At 42.8% G+C, this 26,766-nt stretch overlaps 1 protein-coding gene across 1 annotated transcript in view; it reads left to right on the top strand.

Moving 5' to 3' along the window:
• The window catches only part of KIF6 (kinesin family member 6), a 271,710-nt gene that overhangs the window by 232,849 nt on the left and 12,095 nt on the right, over window positions 1–26,766 (top strand). Inside the window, exons 18-20 of the mRNA XM_084828534.1 lie at window positions 5,437–5,518; window positions 7,393–7,528; window positions 8,138–8,232. Coding sequence (XP_084684660.1) covers window positions 5,437–5,518; window positions 7,393–7,528; window positions 8,138–8,232 — 313 coding nt within the window. The remainder of the gene's footprint in view (window positions 1–5,436; window positions 5,519–7,392; window positions 7,529–8,137; window positions 8,233–26,766) is intronic.

The following is a 26,766-nucleotide window of genomic DNA, read 5'->3' as shown; positions in this document are numbered from 1 at the left end:
CTTTTTTGAGTGACAAATGTGAAATTTGAGTACTACCACTTAGCTTATCGCCAAGACAACTCACTGTGCATAACAAACACTCTCTTCCAACAACCTAAGAGACGACTTTATACATGGACTTCACCAGACGGTCAACACCGAAATCAGATTGACTACATCCGTTGTAGCCAAAGGTGGCGGACATCTATGCAGTCGGTAAAAACAAGACCTGGAGCTGATTGTAGCTCAGATCATGAACTTCTTATTGCACAATTTAGAATCAGACTAAAGAGAATAGGGAAGACCCACAGATCAGTTAGATATGAGCTCACGAATATTCCTCATGAATATGCAGTGGAGGTGAAGAATAGATTTAAGGGACTAGATTTAGTAGATAGGGTCCCAGAAGAACTATGGACAGAAGTTTGCAACATTGTTCAGGAGGCGGCAACAAAAAACGTCCCAAAGAAAAAGAAAACCAAGAAGGCAAGATGGCTGTCTGCTGAGACACTGGAAGCAGCCCAAGAAAGAAGGAAAGCAAAAGGCAACAATGATAGGGGGGGGGGGATATGCCCAATTAAATGCAAAATTCCACAGGTTAGCCAAAAGAGATAAGGAATTATTTTTAAACAAGCAATGCGCGGAAGCGGAAGAAGATAATAGAATAGGAAGGACAAGAGACCTCTTCCAGAAAATTAGAAACATCAGGCAAAATGGGTATGATCAAAAATAAAGATGGCAAGGACCTAACAGAAGCAGAAGAGATCAAGAAAAGGTGGCAAGAATATATGGAAGATCTGTATAGAAATCTATAATAATATCGGGGATAGATTTGACGGTGTGGTCAGTGAGCTAGAGCCAGACATCCTGAAGAGTGAGGTTGAATGGGCCTTAAGCATTGCTAATAACAAGGCAGCAGGAGAGGATGGTATCCCAGCTGAACTGTTTAAAATCTTGTAAGATGATGCTGTCAAGGTGAAGCATGCCATATGCCAGCAAATTTGGAAAACACAAGAATGGCCAACAGATTGGAAAAAATCAACCTATATCCCCATACCAAAATAGGGAAGCACCAAAGAATGTTCAAACTATCGAACTGTGGCACTGATTTCACATGCCAGTAAGGTAATGCTCAAGATCTTGCAAGGTAGACTCCAGCAATTCATGGAATGAGAATTGCCAGATGTACAAGCTGGGTTTACAAAAGGCAGAGGAACTAGAGACAAAATTGCCAATATCCGCTGGACAATGGAGAAAGCCAGGGAGTTTCAGAAAAACATCTATTTCTGTTGTATTGACTATTCTAAAGCCTTTGACTGTGTGGATCATAACAAATTGTGGCAAGTTCTTGGTGGTATGGGGATACCAAGTCATCTTGTCTGCCTCCTGAGGAATCTGTATAACGACCAAGTAGCAACGGTAAGAACAGATCACGGAACAACGGACTGGTTTAAAATTGGGAAAGGAGTACGGCAGGGTTGTATACTCTCACCCTACCTATTCAACCTGTATGCAGAACACATCATGCAACGTGCTGGGCTTGATGAAGCCAAGGCTGGAGTTAAAATCACTGGAAGAAACATTAACAATCTCCGATATGCAGATGATACCACTTTGATGGCTGAAAGCGAGGAGGAGCTGAGGAACCTCATGACGAAGGTGAAAGAAGAAAGTGTAAAAGCTGGGTTGCAGTTAAACCTCAAAAAAACCAAGATTATGGCAACCAGCTTGATTGATAACTGGCAAATAGAGGGAGAAAACATGGAGGCAGTGACAGACTTTGTCTTTCTAGGCACAAAGATGACTGCAGACGCTGACTGCAGCCAGGAAATCAGAAGACGTTTACTTCTTGGGAGGAGAGCAATGACAAATCTTGATAAAATAGTGAAGAGCAGAGACATCACACTGACAACAAAGGTCCGCATAGTGAAAGCAGTGGTATTCCCCGTAGTAACCTATGGCTGCGAGAGCTGGACCATAAGGAAGGCTGAGCGAAGGAAGATAGATGCTTTTGAACTGTGGTGTTGGAGGAAAATTCTGAGAGTGCCTCGGACTGCAAGAAGATCAAACCAGTCCATACTCCAGGAAATAAAGCCAGGCTGTTCACTTGAGGGAATGATATTAAAGGCAAAACTGAAGTTCTTTGGCCACATCATGAGAAGACCTGGAGAAGATGCTGATGCTAGGGAAAGTGGAAGGCAAAAGGAAGAGGGGCCGACCAAGGACAAGGTGGATGGATGATATTCTGGAGGTGACGGGCTCGACCTTGGGGGAGCTGGGTGTGGCGACAGCCGACAGGAAGCTCTGGTGTGGGCTGGTCCATGAAGTCACGAAGAGTCGGAAGCAACTGACCGAATAAACAACAGCAACTTAGCTTATCATGGTGCTTGTGCTGTTGAGACACTGTGTGTGTGTGTGTAACATACATACATGCACGTGTGTGTGTGTTTATGTGTGTGTGTGTGTGTGTGTGTGTGTATATATATATATATATGTGAACTGCCCAGAGAGCTTTGGCTATTGGGCAGTATAGAAATGTATACATAATGTATCAGTTACCTTTTCTGATACCCACCCAAAGCAATGTACAATAATCCGAATAGCATACATTTAAAATACAGTTAACACAACACAAAAATAAAAAGCAGAATAGCCATAAAATATCAACGCACAGTAAATCAGCTAACAATTCACAGTCCAACAGTTGATATAATCACAGATTTATTTACTGGCCACCTAGAAATCTGCAAGAAGGAATTCAATCAAGCCTCTCTAGAGGGACCATTCCAGAGATTATGCAGTGTAAGAGAAAATCCTAGCACTTATCCTTGGTAATCTAACCTCATCAATATAGTGCCCAAGGCTATGCTACCCCTTCAGATTTCAACAAATAGTGTGGTTCGTATGTACGAAGGTACTCCTGATGAACGTATAATGCCAGAATGGAGGCTTCATTTGCATTCTGTATGACTTCTGCTTCTTTGTTATTTCCTAACTTCCATTGGTTTTATGTCCTAGAGCTTTCCTACGTAAGTCATTTGTTGTGCACTTGTCATTCCCTACTCAGGGTTGTTTGCAGGTTCTTTAGACAATGATGTGACCCTCCAGTTTTCTTTCTGTTTGTAAACAGTATTTCTGCGAGGTTTTTTGTTTTTTTTTTAGAGCAGGGAGAATGTGGCATTCTTTCTAATGGCAAAAGAAAGTGGAATTTCCTCTTTTGTGTTTGCACTATTCCGCTATACTGCAGTGCAACCTAGAGGTTATGTAATGGAAAGGCAGAGAAGGAAATGCTCCTTGTGTAGAGCTCAGATCTCAATTCTGCAATGAAACCAGAACCGTTGCAGTGGATTAACAGCCTCGTGTAGAAAAGCCCCTTGTGAAGGTGATATATTCTTCCAGAACGTTAAGAGAAGGGTATCTTATGGACAATAGAAATGTGATTGTCCATTGGGATATGAAATCCCTTTGTCAATCATTCTATCCCTATACATTGCTAGGTCTCTAGATGGCAGCCACTTAGCATACTGCTAACTGCTAGGATATGGCAAACACTTTTACGCTTTTTTTTTACAATGAAATGTTATAACTGTTCCTCAGAAATGAACTATTCACACTGCCATATATTTCATATAGATTTGAAGGAATTACTTATCTTCTGCAAACACCCCACCATCCAGTTGGCTTCATAGTCACTCATGTCGCTTTTGTTCCCAAAGCTCCACTACCTTAGTTGTTGTATTTTGTGTAAGATGCCCACACCTTTGCCAAGACCAGAACAGCTGGGGGGAAAGTTTAAGCTAGAGGAAGAAAAGGGCCTGGGCCCAGCCAGGCCAGGTCTTTTATCAGCAACAGAGAAACAGACATCCATAATAGACCACAAGAGACCAGTAACTCTGAGGAAAAAAGAGTGTAAAGCAGACTAGATGGAGCAAATATTACAAGAGCCTAGGAACTGTCTCAGCTGAAGAACGATCCGTGAACCTGTTAGAAGACAGAGTGGGACGAAGAGCAGTGGCTGGTGACATCGCCAGTCTTCCTCGTCCCTGGAACAAGCAGCAGTGCCAGGCTGGGTTTTTTAAGCTCCTGCTCACTCTAAAGCAGTGAAGATGAGGATGGGAGATGGCAAGATGAGCAGCAACTTATGACAGCACTTTCACTCCATAGAATACCTTGGAGGGCATAGGCATGCCTCAGAGGTCTGCGTTTTGAAAGCTTGCGTACACCCAACCCCAAAGTGTCAGACCTTGTCCCAGTCCAGAGGGAGCTATAGCCTGAGTCAGAAGGGGATCCTGTGGGAAGCCAGATGCCTGAGAATTCAGTGCCACCAAGCCTCCCACCTTGTTACAAGCCAGGAGCAGATGAGACTCAGCATGCTGATAGGGCCTCTCCTCCACAGCTGGGAGACCTGACCTTGATGGAGGCCCATGCCTTCCATCGGAACAGGGCAGCAGGAGGAGGACTCTGCAGGGTGGGGGTTTCTGGGGTGTGTTTTAAAATGCGTCGTCAGCTAAAGAGAGTGGAAATTAGGTGTCTGTTGAGGCATAGCCCACGATTGAGGGCTAGGTTTTCCTGCCAGGATCAAATGTCTGATAGTGATCTTTAGTGGCCACTCCCCTGTATTTAAATGAGAGCAACAGTAGAGTTTGCTGGAAGCAACATTTTTCTAACCTGAAAACCTTCCTTGTCTTGTTCCTTTGATAGAAGTATAAACTCATTTGGACTTTTTCTGTATGCTGAAACCAAGTCTGTTTGGATCTTTTGTTGGGAAACCCTTAGACTGGTCCTAGTTAAGGAACTATGTTGTAATCTGTTCTCTGCTGATCATTATTGGGATTGTAAAGGCTGAAAGCCAATTATGAAATTATGGCAATAAAAGCTTTACTGAAACTTGAACCTCAGTATCAGGAAGTCAGGATTTGACACAAGGTATGAGGACTAAATACACATTAACATTAAATGCATGATCACATTTTTAAAAAGCCATGGAGGGAGCGCAGCCAGGATTGGGAATGTGGAGTGTAGGGAGGGGAGGTTACCCTTTCCCCTTTAGGACTGCAGCACAGGAGGAAAGGGTTAACCCTCACTCCCTGCATGCCTCAGCCCTGATCTTGATTCCCCATTTGGTGGCTACTATTTTAAAAGACACACTCACACACACGACAGATACATTAAATGTGGTCACGCATTTAAGGCATATTTGAAAATTAGGCACATTTTTACTTAGAAATGAGATTTTGATCTTGCCCTGAGGTAAATCCAAAGGAAAAAAACTCTTTAAATTTAATAAAGATAATTTGCTGTAGCAAGTTCAGAATCTATTCCTTTGTTAGAAACTGGACTCCCTAGGTGAAAAAGTTGTATGGTGTCCCTTATAAGGCAATTATCATTCCAGTGTATAAACATTTTCTTTTAGCCCTACATTTTACAACAATTCCTAATACTGATTATATCTTGCAGCTCTTGTCAGTCCTCGAGAAGTGAATGAACCTGATCCAGTCGAAGAGGCACTTCGGTTGCAAATTGAAAAGGAGAAGATAAGGTTATTTCAGTTTGATTATCACTTTTTTAAAACTTTACCTTACATGTATTTGCTATTAAAGATTAACTTAAATGTATATGTCTTATTCAATTAATAAAATAAACCCCTCTTGGTTTAACATGTTGTGTTAAGGGTTTTTCATGTTCATTCAAGCTCCAATATGCCAGGAAAGTACAGCTGTTAAGGGCCACACCCTTGACAGATGCATTATTTAGACAATATGCATATAGTATGGTATCCTATGCTGTGGTTAGTTCCAACTTCATCACTACCTTGGAGGTGGATGGCTGTCAGTAGCAGAGTCGTGGACCTAAGTCCCAAAGTTGTTTGTTCACTGGAATAGACACGTGGAGTCTGTGCCACTGAAGCTACCCTGCAACCATTCCACATTACAAGTACTCAGCGGGCAACCAGCATCATCCACTGGAGGCTGGTGGCTCCGATTTTGGTAGAGCTGTGAACTTATTCTGGGTTTCAGTCAGAACCAGCCAGAAAACTTAAGGATCTATCCAAGATGCTAGACCTTTAGAGTTCTGGCTGGTTCTGACTGAAACCCAGAATGGATTCTTGGCCCCACCAAAATTGGAGCCACCAGCTTCTACTGGTATCATCCACATAAAATAGTGGTGTTGGAACGGACCCTGAAGTTCACCTAGCCCAATCCCCTGCTCAGTGCAAGATAGCCACAAGTAAAGCATTTCTCCTTACTCCTTCTATACATCTCCCACACAGGGTTTGACCAGTTTTGGAATCTTGAAACAAAAATCCTGTACAGTAGGGTAATATTTCCCCATAGTGTAGGATGAGCAAAAAAGCTGAGATAGGAAAAGAGAGAGGGTGACTTAAGTACTTTACATACTTTGCCCTTTGTACACACCTTTACATAGTTTTTGAGTTTATGGCACAGGAAGGAGTCAGGCTTTAAATTTCATAGGTCATTGAACTGCATTGTAACAATATGCAAACTTAGTCATATTTAAGCCATGTGTAAAGACTAAGCATTAGTCAGAGAGTAGCTCTCCACAATAATATTACAATCTTACTTTGTGTCATTGGCCACTTAGTAAAAAGTCTTGCCTTGTTAAGTAATAAGATAAGGCAGTGTATATAAATTGTTCTGAATAATTGCACATCCTTTATATAAGTAGTAAGTACTCTTCCTAAATTCTCCTTGTAATCCTGATCTCCATCATGTCATCCTGAGCAGGGAAAAGGGGGGAAAAAAACTTAAGGAAGGGGCTATAGAGCTTGTAGAGGAACAAATTCCATGACAATGTATGAAAAATGAAACAGCAGTACACCCAAATTGGTTTCCTGTTCCTAAATGGTGTGTCTGCTCTTTTTTAAACAAACAAATACATGTATTGGGGCGCAGAACTTTGCAAGGAAGCTACACTCTCTGATCTCAAAGCCTACTTGGCAAGGTTTTCTGGTGACTCCTTTAGGAAGAAATTCCATTCTGCACATGTTCAACGATAATTTTTGTTCATGGATTGCATATTACAGAGCTAGGCCCTGGTACAGGAAAGGATTGCAACAATGCTACTCCAAATCTGGAGTGCACAACAGTGTACAACATCACACTACCTCCATGCACAATCCTGTGCTGGTACTGGCATAATGTTAACTCAGTCCTGGCCATTCTCTCACTGGATCAGCTAATCAAAAAGATGGTTTAAAATGTTTTCCGGGGGGCTGGACTAGATGACCTTCTAGGTCCCTTCCAATTCTGTCATTCTATGTGGATGGTATTGGTTGCCAGTTAGGTATTTGTAACAGCTAGTTCAATGCAGTCCTACAGAATACCTGACAGTATTTCTTTCTGAAAGCATCAAAATTATTCTTGTGTCGTGAACAGCTTTTCCTTTTTGCAGTTATAAAACAATGTTTACTCGCTTGAAAGGGCTGAAGATAGAGACTGAACACTTGCAGCTGCTTATGGAAAAAGCAAAGGTGAAGTTGCAAAAAGACTTTGAAATTTGGTGGTCCGAGGAGGCAACAAATTTGCAGGTATTATGGTGTCTTCATCATTATTTAGAATCAGTTTTGTTAACTGAAAACATGGTTGAGACATCTGGATGTGACATAAAATCTGAGTCAATTTCTCCCTCCATCTTATTTTGACATATAAGATGCCAGGAGCAGTCCAGGATTCAGTTGCTGGTGAATACAATAGGGGACTTTAAATGCCTGGACTTAGCCTGCATAAAATTCTAAGCCTCATAAGTGACTCTAATCAGCCAACACCTACTGATCCATTTTGAGAGCCTGAAACCTGAGACTGACATTTTAAAACCAATCTTCAACACATTATCGTAATGCATCAGGAATTTCTGACTCCAGTGATAGGACAGGAGGAAGGGTGTTAGAGAAGTAGATAAAATGGCGTTGAAGATTAGAATTATAGCATAGGATTTTAGGAGCACTCAGCTTTTTCTTAAGGTGCCATCTCCTATCGGAGGTAAGCTATCATTACAGCTTTTGTTTTTGACGCCGCTGCTCTGAATAGTTGTATAGACGTTGTATAGAAGCACTCAGCATTTGACTTTAATGGGATAGAGGTTCACCCAGTGTTTTCCATTTTGACTATTCTGTCCTACTTATCTAATGTTTCTTTAGAGCCAGGAAGAAAAGCCACTTGTGCATAATTCAACCAGTGTTTTAAAGATTCCTCCCTTTTTCCTTGAGACCCAGCCACATCCATCTGGTACCAGGTAAGATAAATATATTTTTGTAAACGTGTGATCTGTCCTCTGATATTTCAGAGTTACTGAGGGCATTAGTTATATGGTGGGATAGAAATTTTATCTATATTTACATAGATACAGATATATATCCCAAACTGACATATAATGGGTTCAGTTACATTTGATGCAGCAAATCCATGTTGTGGATTCAAATAATGAGATTCAAATCATAGAGTTGGAAAGGACAGGCTCTGCAAAGTAGCATGCAACTACAGCATCCCTATGAGATGACCATCCTGCTTCTGCTTAAATACTACCAGTGCAGGGCCTACCACTTCCCAAGGCAATGAGTTCCACTGTCAAACAGCTCTTACCATTAAGAAGTTTCTCCTAATTTTCAACTGAAATCTGCTCCCCTGCAATTTCCACCCATTGGTTCTTGTTCAGCCTTCTGGAGCAACAGAGAACAAGTCTGTTCCATCTTCTGCACCACCTTGAATCTAGGGATGTCAGAGAATTCTGCCACGGATCTCGGTGAGGCTGAATGCCAGTGCATTTGGCCCCCTGAAATCCGTGGCAGAACGAAGCCCCCCGCCCCCCCCCCCACAAAATGGGCCTGGAACGGAGCACCTACCTGCTGCTGTCCGCACTGCATTGAGAATGGCGGCCGCATCTATGGCCACCATTCGCTTCTTCCATATAGAAGGAGCGTCTCTGTGGAAGCTGTGATAGGCTGTGTAAGTATTTACATAGCCTATCACGGCAAAAAAAGGGAACGCAAATGGCAGCGGCTATGGCGGCCGCCATTTGCGTTCCCTTTTTTTTTTGCCATGATAGGTTACGTAAATATTTACGTAGCCTATTACGGCAAAAAAAAAAAAAAAAAGGGAACGCAAATGGCGGCCACTATGCCATTTGCGTTCTTTTTTTTTTTTTTTGCCATAATTCTGACATCTGCCATAGCTGCCGCCATTTGCGTTCACTGTTTTTGTTTTCCGTGATAGGCTACATAAATATTTACGTAGCCTATCATGGTAAAATACAGGGACGCAAATGGCGGTGGCTACGGCAGCCGCCACTTGCGTCCCTGCAGGCTGCCCAGCGGCCAGATGTCCAGCTGCGGGCGGCCCTGGCTGGCGGCTCCATGGAATCTCTGCAGAGCAGAGCCAGCCGGAGAGAATTTCGGGGGGAGGGACAGAGCACCTCCCCCCACCGCGAATGTCACCCTTCGAAAAGGTAAGTGACTTTCGTACATCCCTACATGAATCAAGGAACTGTGTGACAGCAAATGGGTAGTTTCGACTGCTCGGATAAACCATGGAGCAAGTAGCCAGAGGCACAGAATGCCCTGTTTGAACAACTGACTATCGAATCCCAGAGCAGCTTCACCAGTGTGCCCTGCTCCATGCCTCAACTGAGGCCTTTCAAATATTTGAAGACCACTATCATAGTCTGCTTAATCTTCTGTTCTCCAGGCTGAACATAGCTAGCTCTTTCAACAGTTCTTTATCGGGCCTGGTTTCCAGACCCTTCATCTTCATGGTCACCCTCCTCAGGGCATCCTCCAGTTTGTCAATGTCCTTCTTAAAACATGGCACCCAAAACTGGTCACATTTCTCCAGATGCAGCCTCACCGGTGCAGAATAGAGTGGAACTATTTTAATCTGGACACTGTGCTTCTGTTTATGCAGCCTAGGATTGCACTAGCTTTTTTAAGCGGCTGTATCACAGTGTTGGCTCATGTTCAGCTTGTGATCAACTAAGACAACTCCTGATCAACTCCTGAAAAAGCATAACCTGGACCCAGAGGATGTTAACAATTATAGGCCAGTGGCCAACATCCCCTTCCTGGGCAAGGTGCTTGAGTGGGTGGTTGTAGGACAGCTCCAGGCACTCTTGAATGAAATGGATTATCTAGATCCATTTCAGTCGGGCTTCAGGCCTGGTTTTGGAACGGAAACTGCCTTGGCCGCTCTGTGGGATGACCTCTGCCAGGAGAGGGACAGGGGGAGTGCGACCCTGTTAATTCTCCTGGACCTCTCAGCGGCTTTCGGTACCATCGACCATGGTATCCTTCTGGATAGGTTGTCTGGGTTAGGAGTTGGAGGCACTGCACTACAGTGGTTCCGCTCCTACTTGGATGGCCGATTCCAGAAGGTGGTGCTGGGGGATTATTGCTCTGTGCCATGGCAATTGTGCCATGCGGTTCCACAGGGCTCTATTTTATCCCCCATGCTGTTTAACATCTACATGAAACCGCTGGGGGAGGTTATCCGGAGGTGTGGGCTGAGGTGCCATCAATATGCAGATGACACCCAGCTCTACCTCTCTTTCTCATCAAAACCAGGTGAGGCAGTGGCTGTTCTCAATCAGTGCCTGGGCACGGTAATGGACTGGATGAGGGCTAATAAACTGAAACTCAATCCAGACAAGACGGAGGTACTGTTAGCGGGTGGTTCGTCTGCCGGCTAGGTGATATTCAACCTGTTCTGGAGGGGGTTGCACTCCCCCTAAAGGATCAGGTTCGTAGTTTGGGGGTGCTCTTGGATCCAGAACTGTCACTTGAGGCACAGGTGAACTCAGTGGCACAGAGCACTTTTTATCAGCTTAGGCTGGTATACCAACTACGCTCTTATCTGGACAGAGATAGCCTAGCTACAGTTCTCCATGCTCTGATAACTTCTCGTCTGGATTACTGCAATGCGTTATACGTGGGGCTGCCTTTGAAAACGGTCCGGAAACTTCAGCTGGTCCAAAATAGGGCAGCAAGATTGTTAACAGGGACTGGCCTGCGAGCTCATATTACGCCAGTACTTTTCCAGCTGCACTGGCTGCCAGTCCATTTCCGGGCCCGATTCAAAGTGCTGGTGTTAACATTCAAAGCCCTTAACGGCTTGGGGCCAGGTTACCTGAAGGATCGCCTCCTCCCATATGTACCTGCCCGGACCTTAAGATCATCATCAGCGGCCCTTCTCCGTGAGCCCCTGCCAAAGGAAATGAGGTGGGTGGCTACTAGGAGGAGGGCTTTTTCTGTTGTGGCACCCCGGCTCTGGAATGAGCTCCCTAGTGAGGTTCGCCTGGCGCCTACATTGTATTCCTTTCGGCGCCAGGTGAAGACCTTTTTATTTTCCCAGGCATTTTAGCATTTTAGCTTTCTAAATTTTTATCTTTGCTGTTTTAAATCTGTATTTTAAACTCCTGCACTGCTGCTAGGTTTTATTGTGGTTGTATTGTTATATTGTGGTTTTAATGTTCTATATATTTTAAATTGTTTTATTGTGTGTTGTTTGGTTTTCATTTTTGTGAACTGCCCAGAGAGCTTCGGCTATTGGGCGGTATAGAAATGAAATAATAAATAAATAAATAAATAAATAAGACACCTAGGTCTTTTTCATATGTACTGGTGCTAAGCCAGGTCTCCCTCATCCCATAAATGTGCCTTTAATTTTTTGTACCTAGAAGCAGGACTTTACATTTTTCTCTGTTGAATTTCATCTTGTTGGTTTCAGCCCAGTGTTCCAGCCTGTTCTTGATTCTGTCTTCTGTGGTGTTAGCTATTTCTCCCAACTTTGAGTAATCTGCATATTTTATAACTATCCCTTCTAAACCCTCATCTAAATCGTTTATAAAAATATTGAACAGCACAGGGCGTAGGACAGAGCCTCGCAGCACTCTACTCAAGACATCCCTCCAGGATGTCCCAGAGGTATTAATGAGCAATCACTGAGTACAGTTGATCATTAAGCTGTGTACCACCTAATGGTAATATCTTCCAGGCCACATTTTACCATCTTGTCAACAAGGATATCATGGGAGATTTTGTCAGAAGCTTTGATAAGATCAAGATATGTTATGACAATAGTATCCACATGATCTACCATACTAGTAGCTCTATCAAAAAAGAGATAAAGTTGGTATGACATGACTTATTCTTGATAAACTCATGCTGGCTTTCAGTAGTCATTGATATTTTTTTCTTGGTGCTTGCAGACAGACCACTTAATCATCTGTTCTAGAATTTTGCCTGGTATCGACAGCAAGCTGGCTGGTCTTTAGTTTCCCAGATCCATTTTCCCTCCCTTTTTGAAGACAGAGACCATATTTGCCTGTCTCTTCCAGCACTTCACCCATTCTCCAAGAATTCTCAAAGATTACAGACAGCAGCTCTGAAATAATGTCTGCAGGATCCTTTAGCACTCTGGGATGTCATTAATCTAGACCTGGAGACTTGAACTCCTTCAAAGCAGCTAGGTGTTCTCTAACCATCTGTTTACTTTTGCTGGGCTGCATGCCCCTCTTTATGCTGTAGATTGTAAACCTGGATTTAGAAGCACTATTGCCCAAATGGCTAGAACAAGCCATTTCTTCATTCCTTCATTCTTTCTGATCTGTTTGTGCATTAAGAGGGAAGAGAGCAGCTCCATAGACAGGATGGAGTGTTCAACAGCAGGCAGTGGCACCATTCCTTGTGGAATTTGTTCCAGTGTTGGACTAGCTCATATGTCTGTTTCTGATAGGATAATTGCAAGGATTGTCTATTAGAGATCAGGTTTTAAGTGATAGGCATATTCTTTCATAACTATAAATTCCAACAGTCTATGAGAACTAACCCTTACACTCACAGCTAAAATGAAAAGCTGCCGACCACTATTGAATGTTGTGCTATCCGTAGCACAACCTCATTTTCTGTGGTGTTGCTGCCATACTTTCTCCCTCTCTTATGCCTATGTCCTCAGTTGAGGCATGGAGCGGGACACACTGGTGAAGCTGCCCTGGGATTCAGTAGTCAGCTGTTCAAACAGGGCATTCTGTGCCTTTCTGGCTATTTGCTCTATGGTTTATCTGAGCAGTCAAAACAACCCATCTGCTGTCACACAGTTCCTTGATTCAGAATTGTAGCCATAGCATGTAGATCTTCCACAGCTTTGAATTGTATTGTCTGTGTTAAAAGCTGTTTGCAAATAACATCCCACAGCTTTGTTAGTGTCTGCTTTCCATAAATCCCATCCCACCATGCTCCAACCCCCTCCTCCCATCCCCCATGCTTTAGAATAGGGAGATATGACAAAAATGCAACACATTTAGCCAACCTGTGGCATCCACGATTATCACTGAGTTTTGTACCTCATTAAGGTTTACCATTTGTCACACTGCAAATAAATGTAATTTGACTTATGCAAACACAGCTGCTGGTGTTCATACACCAATTCCCATACGTTTGAGTAGATATGCTTCAAATTAGCACAGTTTCAGAATAAACTCATACAAGCCAATTCTCAAGAGCTCTAATGCACATATGGAGCTCACTCATGAGCACTCATAGACAAGAAAAAAAATCAGAACCAATAACAGGGGACCATTGCTATAAATGTAGACAGGTCACCATTCCTTGTGGAATTTGTTCCAGTGTTGGGCCAGCTCATATGTCTGTTTCTGATAGGATAATTGCAAGGATTATCTATTAGAGATCAGGTATTAAGTGATAGGCATATTCTTTCATAACTATAAATTTCAACATTCTATGAGAACTAACCTTTACTTCAGCAAATGTATGCACAGCAAGGTTCTTCCATTGTTGACTTTGGTCCTCATTCTTGACTGCTAGATTGTCAGGTAGCCTAGAAGTTATGATTATGAGACATGTAGAAGATAAAAAGCCAAGAGACAAATAAAATGTGATATTCTATGTGGAAGAGACCGTGCAGTTCTATTTTATTTGCGGATACCTGATATCATCTATGCCATTACACTTGTAATGACCCTTTTAAGTTCTCCATGGACCTTTTTCTATTCAGATGTTTAAGGCACTTTAGTGTTATTGTGTGTTAAGCCTGTTAAACCCATTTCATGCAGCTATGTTGTCAGTGTGATGCATGAAGAATTTGTAATAGAGATCTTGACATTGTGAGATGGAGTAGCAAACTTTATATCCCACTGTGCTGAAAATTTATTCTTGTCCCCTTGAAGCCTGTTTGAGGCATTAACATTTCAGAAGCAAAGTTTCTAGTTTCCTACATTTAAGAATATAAAATAACAAGTGCTCACTTCCCAAGGATTCCATTGAACCTGAATGACACAGTAACCTTACTTATTCATTCCCATAATTGCATAGGATGAGACCTTTTGGCTTTATATTTTCCCTCAGCTCCATGGCCGTGGAGCACAAAAAGCTCTTTGTTACCAAATCCACCCAGAAGCAATCTGGTAATTTACTCATAGAAAGGGATCTAACCATCATATTCCATCAGTCAACTAATGGTAATAGTGAAAGTCGGCATGAATTATGTGGTATGTAACAATGAATGTAGATCAGTACAACTAAAAGTCATTTGTAAGGCAGAATTTAGATAGCAGAAGAGAATATAAAAGCTAAAAATTTTGTAGACCTGATATGACAATCATAGAACATATCACTAACACAGTAACCAGAGCATTACAGCTATTAATGGCAACCTGTGCTGTAAAGGGTAGTTAACGCTTAGTGCTCATAGTATTTTCATAGTTAGTGTGCATAGTCTATGTCATCATGGTTTATGACACATGTCATGCTTCTCAGAAATATTTAAATGTTGTTGTTGTTGTTGTTATTTAGGCAGTGTTCAAAGGAACATAATATGCACACAATGGAAATTTTCCAGATCTTACTCCCCACAGCAATCCCCTAGAGAACATGGTAGACAATGGGCTTGTCTGTTACCTGATCACCAGGGCTGGTTTGATCAGTCTGATTTATTTATTTATTTTATTTATTTATTGCATTTATATCCCGCCTTTTTTCCTCTTGCAAGGAACCCAAGGCGGCTTACATTATCCTCCTCCTCTCCATTTTATCCTCACAACAACAACCCTGTGAGGTAGGTTGGGCTGAGAGTGTGTGACTGGCCCAAAGTCACCCAGTGAACTTCCATGGCCGAGTGGGGACTAGAACCCGGATCTCCCGGCTTCCAGTCCAACACTGTTGCCACTACACCACACTGGCACACTGATTCAAAGGGTAAAGGCAACAGAGAGCACAAGGACAGACAACAGTTTTGTTCAGTTCACAAATAGCAACCAAGAGGGCAAAGTACAAGGTTAGGAGCACAGAAACATAGGAAGCTGCCTTATATGCTGGGTTATCATTGGTCCATCTAGCCCAGAGTTGTCAACAATGACAGGCAGCAGTTCTCCAGTGTTTTTTTTTTGCAGGACTCCTTCCTAGCTGTACTGGATGTGACAAGGATCAAATCTAGAACCTTCTGTGTGCAAAGCATGTGCTCAACCACTGAGCTGTGGCCCATACAGATGACCATCTCTACCAAGTACTTGCTATACTTAACTAGGAACATTTGCCTCTCTTCACAGAGATCTAACGTAATCTTGCAAACACAGCTTCCATTGGAATTCTGCCCATCCCCAGGCATTTTTCTTATTGATGCTGCTCCCTGTTAAACTGAGGGTATTTCTATACAATTAAAGAGCCTACAATATCAAAGCTAGGGCTATAATTCTACTTATCCAAGTCTTCAGTGTTCATGCTATAGGAGGAGGAGAGTGGCTTCAGAAAATTGACAGTTATAGCTTTCTGTTAATCAGAAAGGTGTGAAAAGGGAAGATTTAAAGATAAGTATTAAGGTTTCCCAATGGAAAAAATATCTGTACAGACTGAATTACAATTTCCTCTAATGTTACAATAAGAGAGAATTTCTATAAAAAGTTATACCAATTGTATCATATGCCCTCCAGGATACAAAAGATGTAGTTTATTAAATATCAGTGCTGGCAATACCATGCCAGTAACACTTAATGTTTGCATATTTGGTGGCATTATAAAGTCATTCAACACTTTTGGAAAGAAGTAGTGGAAATAATTCAACAAATACTTGGTAACCATGTTCCCAGAACTCCACAGGCTCTCTTATTAAATGTTTTGAGAATGCAGTAAATAAGAGCAAGGTACTGGTAGCATCTTATTAACAGGAGCACAGATGCAGATCACAAAAAACTGAACACATCTAAAGCCACCATTAACTGAAAATGGGTGCAGAAAAAAATTGGTGTGTGCAATTTTAAAATTACAGGCAGGTCATGTGGGTACAGTAATTTTGTTCAGTACACACTGGAGAAAATTATTGCATTTTGGAACTGCAAACATCCTCAAGGCATTATCCAAATGGAAATCCTGTCAATATTATAAGTTAAGCGTGTCTGAAAGCCTTGGTTCATACTTAGAGCCTATTTGGAACACAAGAAGAGCTCTGCTGGAAACTTAGCAGTGTGTCATGCTCCAACTGGAGGAGTCCTCCCCAGAGGAGGAGCTAGAGGCCTCAGAAGCCCAGGGTACTCCAGACCAGGGACTGCCACCAGACCCACAGGAGCCTGAGCCCTCAGGGGAGGTGGTTGCAGGGCCATTCCTGTCAGGATACAGGGACTCTGCCTCTGAGGCAGAGGCTGAGCCACCCCGATCCCTGGGAGCATCGTCGCCTTAAGTGACAGGCTAGTAGGGCTCCTGTGCGAAGGAGTGCTTGCCTCCAGAAAGGGTCTCCTCAGGAGAAAGTGACTCCTCAGGAGTAGGGCTCTGGAAAGGGAGCTCTGGTTACTGCAGCTGAGCTCTGGGTAGGGTCCAGCTGGCTTTGGGCTTAAAAGCCTTCACTAGAAACCCAGCCAGTGTTGGAACAACTTGGTGCATCCAGCCTCTGCCATGTACCTTGCCTCCTGAATTATGCCCTGTGATTGATGCTCTGGTTACTGAACTTCTGGACTGCCTAATGTACCTGACTGATTTACTGTGTTTGACCTCTTGCTTGTTGCCTTGACTACTCCTGCTGCTACCAGATCCTTACTGACTGATTGTGTCTTGATCTCTGCCTGGATTTTGACCACTCCTGCCTTAGCCTAAACCTCCTTGGACTAAAACCTGTGTGCTTGATCATTTGCTCACCGCCTTGACTATTCTATTACATCACTGCCTTTATTTGCTTGCAAAGGGCCAAGACTCAACCTAGAGCAGGACACAGTGATGGAGTAAGAGGAGAGCTCCTCTTATGGTTAAAAAACAGAAAGCAAAGAATAGAAATAAATGGTAAATTCTTCCAATTGAGGGATATAAATATGGGGTCCCACAGGGATCTATATTGGGACCAATGCTTTTCAACTGGTTCATAAATGATCTGGAATTAGGAGCAGTGCAGTGGCCAAGTTTGCAGATGATACCACATTATTTAGAGAGGTTAAAACAAAAAGGGGTCATGAGGAGCTCCAAAAGGATCTCTCCAAACTGGGAGGATGGGCATCAAAATGGCAAATACAGTTCAGTGTAAGCAAATGTAAAGTGATGCATGTTGGAGCAAAAAATCCCAACTTTACAGATGTGTTAATGGGATCTGAGGTAGCAGTGACTGACCAAGAAAGAGATCTTGGGGTAGGGATGGTGAGCTCGATGAAAATGTCAATAAAGTGTAGAACTGCTGTGAAAAAGAGAAATTCTACATTAGGCATAATTAGCAAAGGAAATGAAAATAAAACTGCCAAGATCATAGTACCCCTATACAAATCTATGGTGCGATCACACGTGGAATATTGTGTACAGTTCTGCTCACCACACCTAAAAAAGGATATTGTAGAGTTGGACAAAGTGTAGAAAGGGGCAGCTAAAATGATCAAGGGGCTGGAACAACTGCCCTATGAGGAAAGGTTACAACATCTGGGACTGTTTAACTTAGACAAAAGGTGAGTAAGGTAAGACAGGATAGTGGTGTACAATATTACGCATGGTGTAGTGAAAGTGGATAGAGAGACAATTTTCTTCCTCTCTCATAATACTAGGACCCAGAGTCGTCTCATGAAGCTGATTGGTGAAAGGTTCAGGACAGATAAAAGGAAGTACTTCTTCACACTGTGGAATTCACTTCCACAGGATATAGTGATGAGCACCAGTTTGGATAGCTTTAAAGGGGGATTGGACAAATTTATGGAGGATAAGACTAGCAATGGCTACTAGTCCTGATGGTTATGTGCTACCACCCATATCAGAGGCAGTATTTGTGTGTACACCAGTTGCTGGGGAACATGGGTGGGAGGACGCTGTTGCATTCATATCTTGCTTGTGGGTTTTCCGTGGGCAGCTGGTTGGGCACTGTGTGAATGGAATGCTGGACTAGATGGACCCTTGGTCTGATCCAGCATGGCTCTTCTGACGTTCTTATTTATTTATTTTTGCTCCATGCACCTCCATTTACTATTACTTACAATGAACCACATTTGCCATTTATTGTCCATTCACCCCATTTGGAGAGATCATTTTGGAGCTCTTCACAGTCTGTTAGCGTTTTCTCTATCCTGAATAATTTGCTGTTATCCACAAACATGGCCACTTCACTGCTCAGCCTTAACTTCAGATCATTTTTAACACTTTAAGGACCACCAATTCTAATACAGAATCTTGGAGAAATCCACTTATTGCTTCCATTGAGAGAACAGTCCATTTCATCCCAGTCTCTGCTTTCTATCCTTTAATCAGTTAGCCAATCTATAAGAGAACATATCCCCGTATCCAGAAATTGCTAAGTTTACTCTAGTGAGAAGCTTTTGGAAAAGTCCAAGGATACAATGTCTGCCAAATTACCAAATAAAAAAGACAGCTATACCAGTATACAATTCTCACTGTGTTTCAAGAAAATCTCTTTATTCTTAGTAAATTCTTAGTTTCTTCTAAAACTTCTACTTAAAACTATCTCTTTTCCGATTCATCCAGGGAAGATTCAAATTACCCCAATCTCTATGCTTCCTGACACTCCCAAAGTACCCTAAGTCTAATGGTTAGTGAGGCAGGATTTGCCTTTACAGAAATCATGCTGAGTCTTCTTAAGCAAGACCAAAGTAGCAATCCTATTGGGATAGGTGGCTGCCTCCAAACTCTGAGACAACCGCCTATTCAATGTAGGAGAGACAGAACTTCTCATCTGTGCTCCAGCTGCCCTGCATTACCAGCTATATGGCCAATTTCATCTGTGTAGCCGGAGCGGTTCAGAGCAGGGTGGGGGCAGCTGGACGATGCTTAAGAAGTGTCGTAACAACGCTTCTGCCCATCCCTGCCCCCAGGAATGCCCCCTTTCCTCCCACTCAGTGCTGCTCTTCTGAGCACAGAGCCTGGGATGATCCACGCTGCCTACAAGGCAGTGGGGGAGGGGGAGGGTAGGGGAGGGGGGGAGGGGGAGGGTGGCAGTTTTGTGGGAACCGAGCTTGGAGCATGGGCTCCGAGGTCAGTTCCTGAAAACCAAAAAATCCTATGGCCATCTAGCCGCTGTCTAGCGGCCATAGGATTGCACCCTAAATCTGTGGTGAATATATTTTCCCCATATATTTGAAATGTAGCTGGTTGTTTCAGTGTAACTTTTTCAATTGCTTTTTATGTCAATTTTGTACAATTTTTCTTTTTTGTAATTAAAAAATAAGGGGGGGGGAATGTTACACCAGTGTCCCCCAGTTACTTGATTAAAGCAACAGCTTTTTCCACCTGGTGAGAAGCAAAGTCATCTGTTCTATTTCCCCCTAGTGCAGCCACCAAGATGAAACTTCTCAAAGATATAGCTATGTACTCACTTTCACAGGCAGTCTACCAGATCCCGCTCTGATTCCAAGCACACTCACATAGAATGAAAATATGGTATGAAAAGCCCTAGCTGATCAAACTGAGGGTCCACCGAATCTAGAGATGCTATCAGAGCTTGCTGAACTTTAGGGGTTCCTAATGCTTGCCTCAAAGAAGAAGTGAGTAGAGCAAACACCCACATTTTTAGTGAACTCAGTTAAAATCCAAATCATAGAACAACTCCTAACTTACCTTCCTCCACCAACCTAGGCGTAAACTAAACTGTGCAAATGACAAGCCTCCCACAGTTCCAGCAGGCAGCAGAAATATTTTTATTTCACTGAGCTTTTGATTTGTCCTGAGTTTTTATCCTCTTCTTCTTGGCTGTTTCATTTTAACTGCCCCAGTTTTATGGTCTCTGCTTGCTACTGTTTTAACCGATGCCATTTAAAGTTCTTTGCTTTTATTTGTTTGATATGGCTGACTATTTTTATTGTATATATGTGTTTTTAAGGTGGAAGCCACATTTGGGCAGAAAGGTGGGGTAGAAATGTTTAAAATAAATAAATCCTTGGTAAGCACAATCCTAGGCATGCTTACTCAGAAATGTACTTACTGTATTCAATAGAACTTATTACAGCCACCAGACTTTTCTTGGCCAGGCCACCAGCTGTCAATATATCATACACATGTCGTTTTATATGTAAAGGGCTGGAATCCTTGTGTAAGTTTTATGCTAGAACACTATGTATAGATATATGAGCCCTGTCAGGAATCATTGGGCCTGAAGTTGAATGAAAAAAACACACCCTGCTCCAAAGTCACTTACAGAAATCCTCTTAACTATGGAACTGTGGAGAGCCAGGTCCACGGTCACAATTGCAATAGCCAAAAGAAATGTCTGGCTATAGCAGGGAGGTATACCGAGCATTATAGGCCAATCTGCCAATCTTTCTTTATTAATGTGTCTGTCAGTTCAAAGCTGTTTGGGGCTTGGCTCGAGGTGGTTGGTGGCACCAGAGAACAAACCTCTTTGCTTTCCTACAACAAGCGAAGAGGAGCACAAGTCTCCAAACCAACATACCAGGAGTTCAGACCTGAGCATTAATAATCCAAGCAACCTGGTGGGTAGCTCTCCAAGTGATTATTTCAAAGGAAGCAACATAAGCAACACAACTACTTATATTAGACCACTGAATCCCCCTCAAGTGCTTCAATTGCCAGTATTTCTTCATGGAGTATTTTTTTTCAGGGTGGATTTATTTAAATCGAGGCCATTTAAATCAATAATTTAAATCAGTGAGAAATAAAGGCCAATTAAATCATGGGTTTAATCAGGTTTCCCACGGATACTTCATATATTTCCTAAAACAATGGTGCAAATCTGACCACTGAACCATGTTCATTTATAACTAAGCAGAATATTATTTACCCTGTTGTTTCATTCTTACTAGCAGGCCTTGCATTTTTTGCATGTTTTTTTAAACCTAGAATGTCTTTAAAATATGGTTATGCGGGATTTTCTTCTAACCAGCAGTCACGACTGTTAGTGAGGTTAGGTAATGGAGTATAGCAACCTGCACACTATACAATTTTGTATTCTCTTCTTTCCAGCATTGCACCTTTCTGCTTCTCTTCCTATATTCATGTCCATGACTGATAGCTTGAAGTAAGGTCTGATAACAAGGGCAGTTTATTTTCATCTGGTGAAAATGTTATGCCTATGTTTGATAGGTAGAGTATAAATATTCATATTTGAGAAATGATCCAATTGTTTCTTCATCTACATAGAAAAACTAGTTTTAACTCAGTGTATCTGATAGAGGCACTGATTCTGTTTAAATACAAACTGTAGAGCTAACAAAATTTTAACAAAGTTATTCTTTAAGAGAAACTTAGTATTTACAGTTTTAAAGAAGATAAAGAATCCAATTTGAATATTAAAAATAATCATCACTTATTTTTATCCACTATGTTTTCTTTTTTCCTTTTCTTTTCCTTTAGGGTATCAGGAGAACAGTCTCTCCCTCCATCCTGATTGCTGAGATCAGCATGTGCTATTTAATTTTTTTTGCTGCAATAGTCAAAAAGTTCTTGTCCGTGTAGCATGGTGTTATTCTACTACTTAGCATCAATTTGCACTTTATGAGCAGCTGAGTTTGCTATTTGTCCACCACATGCCTCCCAGTAAGCCTCTTAATAGTTGGAGGGACACACTCTTCATTTCCTTTCCCTTCCCATCCCATCTGTGCTGCTGTCATGCAATGTTTTCATGCAATATACAAAGAGAGGACACATGGCAAGAGGCTATGATTGGTTGCAGCTTCTTAGCACATATGTACCATGCATTCACAGACCTGGCTTTTTCCTTCAAATGTTATAGGTGGTGCTAGCTGAGAGACATTTTGTAACTAGTGATGAAGCCTGCCACATACAGAATTAATTGACTTGTTGGCAATACAGGGTTAAGGGACTTTGGTTTGTTTCTGCTTTCTCAGCTGCATGAGCAGGAAACCCTTTGCCTTGGTGGAGTCAAAAGTCTGTGACCCTGTCTTCCAGCCAAGAAGAGATGCTTTCTTGGCTGTTGTGACACTATTAAGAAATTATATTTTCCATTTCCTCTGTGAATGTTTTTTGCCAGAGGTATCAGTCTGGAAGCCAGAGTGGATAGACTTAACTTAAGCCCAGAAAAACAAGAACACTCCAAGCTTGCCATCTAGTGGTTGAATCTTGGCTCAGGATACATTCAGATTTCAAGCTAATGCTTAAAATAATGACATAGTGAATCATGTGTCAATCCAGATGTTAAGGAATGACAGTCAACCATAGCACTCCTGCAAAGGGCACTAGAATTTCATCCTTGAAAAGCCAAATATATTTTCTGCCGAAGGCCCACCCCTACAGAATTATTTGACCACATGGGTTATGTAGAGTCCTGATTTGCAGGCTTTCAGGAAACTGTGCAAGACCTATCCTTTTGAACAAACTTATTCTAGTGCCTTAGCTTTACATTTATTCTTTTAAACACTATATTTGTATTGTTAACTAGCAAATGGACCCAGCTTCGCATGGGGTGGGAAGAGCGCTTCGTTTGATACAATAAAGCCTTACACACCTGTCAGAGTTGGATACAGCGAAGCCTTCAAGCAAACTTACACAGCTGCCAGAGTTGGACACATTATGCCTGCCCTGGCCCCTAGGCACAGCCCCTGCCATGGTGACTCCCATAGCCCTTTGAGGGAGGGGTCTATTTTGTTCTTCGTCTCCTGAAGACTGTCTTGAGCTTCCCTCTCTGTCAGCCATGACTCCCTTCTTCTGCGCTGTTCCTTCTCTCCCCCTCCCACCACATCAACTGCCAACATTCTTATTCCAATTACCTGGGCAACTTGCTCCGCCCCCTGCTGTATCTATCTGTATCTCATTTCATCCTTCTACACTACCCCCCTTGCTTAAAACTTTTCACTATGCCTATGACCATCCCAGATAGAGGTAGAACATATCCTGAAAGTTTCATAACAATAGGATATACGTGTCAGGAGGCGCCCTAGTGGCCTCTTTCAGTAGACTCCAGTAGCCAACTCAAGACACAGACTAAAGGATTATTTTCAAGGCTTTAATCCTTTTACAACTTAATGACTCTTTCAGATGCTAATCACCAACGACTAAGCAAGGAACAGCAGAGTGGCCTATGTGCTGAGTAGGCAGTTGATCCCCATTTGAAGGAGAGTCACTTGAAGACCATGAACTTATGGGCTAGGGAGAGATCCTCCCTCTTTCCCTTGGGTCCACAGGAGGCGGCCGTTGCTTGCGCACCAAACGGGCGCTACGCCTCCTTTCCGCACCCTCCATCGCTCGTCGCTCCCTGCGTCGAGCATCTAGCAAGCCCCGTTCCCACACTTTCTCACTGCTAGGATCACCATCTATCTCAGGAATGCAGGCAGGAGGAATCTCTGCCAGCTGCTGTGCCTGTGAGGGATGAGCTGGCTCCTCTCCCATGGATAGCTGATCCTCCTCAGAATCAGAACTGCTCTGGGGTTCTATCGGCTCAGTTTCCACCCTGACAGTACGGTTTTCAAGTCCATCAAGGACATACAGACAAACACTTCCATATAGACTTGGACATATGGATGTCCAAAGAATCTGTGTATGTATATATAGATATAGATATAGATGTATGATAGATTATTCACTATTTCATTATACAGATTCTTTGGACATTGGGCATACTGTTAAAACAGGGATGGGGAACCTATGGCCCTTCAGATATTGCTAGACTGCAACACCTATCTGCTCTGGCCAGCATAGCCAATGGTCAGGAATGATAAGAGTTATAGTGGAACATACGGAGAGCTATAGCTTTCCCACACATATGTTAAACTATCTAATGATGATGAGGAATAGCTAGTTTGGTTATTTTGCTTGGGGGTGCAGTATAAAGGTGCTGTGTGGATGTTTTGGTTTCCTTGCAAGTTTTCAGCTTGATAACCCTCTGTACAACCTGTAACCCTAACAATCACTGCATTTATTTTTGTTTAGATGAAGTTAAAATAGTGCAAATTCTAATGCAGGCAAATTATACATTAATGCTTCCCTTTACCCAAGAGCAGGGTTGGGCAGCCTGTGGCCCTTGGCCTAATTTTGTGTGACCCCCAGCCTAATTTAAAAAACCCTCTGCATGCGATCAGTTTAGACCTCTGGCAAGAGCAATCTGTCCCTTCCCTGGCAGCCTGCTGGGTAAGAAGGAAAAGGAAGCGGGGGTGGCAGAAAGAGAGAGAAAAGAGAGTGGCACCAAGAGAAAAGGGGTAACCCAGCCACTTTGGGCTCTGGCCTGCCCACTGATGACATGCAGTGCCCAACAGAGTACGTGCAAGGGAATGTGGCCCTTGACAGAAAAAAGGTTGCCCATACCTGCTCTGGCGATTTGGTTGCATGATAACATCCGGGGATGTTCATGCTATCAAAATTATAACTTGTTAACAGTGCTGTGAACACTGATTGATTGGTTGATGGATTGATTGGGATCCACTGGAATATCCATTATCCAAATAATGTCTCCAGGCAAAGAGACCTTTCCAGATATCCAGGAACAGCATTTCAGAGGCAATGCCATTATCACCCTTCTAAATGACTGCACAAATAACAGTGTGATGTGAACATAGCATTTCATAGCAAAGCGATGTGACATTCTCCTCCTCCATTGGTTTTCAGTGGGTGGCTGCACCAGCAGTGCCACAGCCATATATTGGTAAGAGAAGGTGAAAGAAAGAGTGAAGGAGAAAAAGAGACATAGTGAGGGAGAAAGAATAGGTAAGAGAGAGAGAGAGAAAGTCAGAATTAGATAAGTGTGCTGCCCCCAGCTCTGTATTGTGTTAAAGTGTGACACACAACTCTACCCCTCGTTTAAATCTTCGCCAAGGTTGGCTGTAAAAACCCTGTCCAAGTGTCTGGAGTCAGTGAGTGCCTGGATGGAAAGGACTAAGCTGAAACTGAACCCTGACAAAACTGAAGTACTTTTGGAGGGAAACAAGGGGAGGTTGGGGGATGTTGACCTGCTGTTCAGTGGGGTGTGGCTGCTCCTGAAGGACTAGGTCCGCAGTCTGGGGGTCATTTTAGACCCCCAGCTGTCCATGGAGGCTCGAGTGTCAGCCGTGAGCCGGGCGGTGCTGTACCAACCCCATCTGATATGGCGGCTGCGCCCCTACCTTCCTGACCATCTGCTCCCATCAGTAGTTCATGCCGTGGTCTCCTCTCGCCTAGATTACTGTAATGCGCTCTATGTGGGGTTACCTTTGAAGATGGTTCGGAAGTTGCAGCTGGTGCAGAATGCAGCAGCCCACCTAATTAAAGGCAGCCGTCGGCAAGACCACATCACTCCAGCGCTGAAGGAGTTGCACTGGTTAACAGTTGTTTTCCAGGCCCAATTCAAGGTGTTGGCATTGACCTTTAAAACCTTATATGGTTCCGACCCAGTCTATCTTAAGGAGCACCTCCAGCAACACTAAGGACACCGCTCAACGAGATCAGCCTCAGAAGGCCTGCTGTCTGTCCCATCAGCCAGGACAGCTAGGCTGGTGAGGACGAGGGAGAGGGCCTTTTCTGTGGTGGCCCCCACTCTGTGGAATTCCCTCCCTAGTGACCTCCACCATGCCCTCTCTTTGATGAGCTTCCACCATGCTTTGAAAACCTGGCTGTTCAGGCGGGCATTTGGGGTGGGTTGGGTTTTTTTAGAGCAATGTCGTTTTGTTCAGTTGATTATGTAAATGTTGTTGTATTTTGTGTTGTTATTTGTATTGTATGCCACCTAGAGTGGCTGGGTAGCCGGCCAGATGGGCGGCTAATCAATCAAAGAAAGAAAGAAAGAAAGAAAGAAAGAAAGAAAGAAAGAAAGAAAGAAAGAAAGATGTTTATACTGTGGGTGGAGAGATCAAGGATCTACTAGCCAGACCTACTGTAGCTGGATCCTAGCAGTCTGAGATGACTGGGTGGGAATCTTTCCTTACTTTTGGCCTAGCCAGCAAAGAAGCATGAGGCTCAGAAGACCTGGAGGAGTACTCTGTTTTTACCAGGTCTCATCCATTTTATCCATTATCCATCAATAATTTCCCACTGGACCTAACCCTTATTTGTGACAACCTCCTTATTTCCTGTGGACTGCGAATTATTATTTCTTTGTTGTTCCATTGAAAGAGACTGTTCAATAAAGAATTGTTTGTTGGATTTAAAGAGAGGCTTGAATTAAGCTGGCTGAAAAGTGTCTATACGCAGGGCACATAGGCATGGAGACAGCACAATAAGGTAAATCTAAACAATAAAGAAAAGAAAAATGGGTCCAAAGATAGGGGTTTGGAATAGTTAAAGGACACTGTTTTAATCTGAATGGACTTCTAAATCCTAAAAGAACCACTAGGGACCATATTCTCTATATGCCACCTAATTTAGATAATTATTTCATTCTTTGATTTGCTTCTTATGGGTAAAAAATATCATCTGTA

The sequence above is a fragment of the Heloderma suspectum genome, chromosome 1 (genome assembly GCF_057233095.1).
Source record: "Heloderma suspectum isolate Gila_16-S chromosome 1, 16-S_ref, whole genome shotgun sequence".
In the NCBI taxonomy this organism is placed as follows: Eukaryota; Metazoa; Chordata; class Lepidosauria; order Squamata; family Helodermatidae; genus Heloderma; species Heloderma suspectum.
This window is presented reverse-complemented; position numbering and strand designations above follow the sequence as displayed.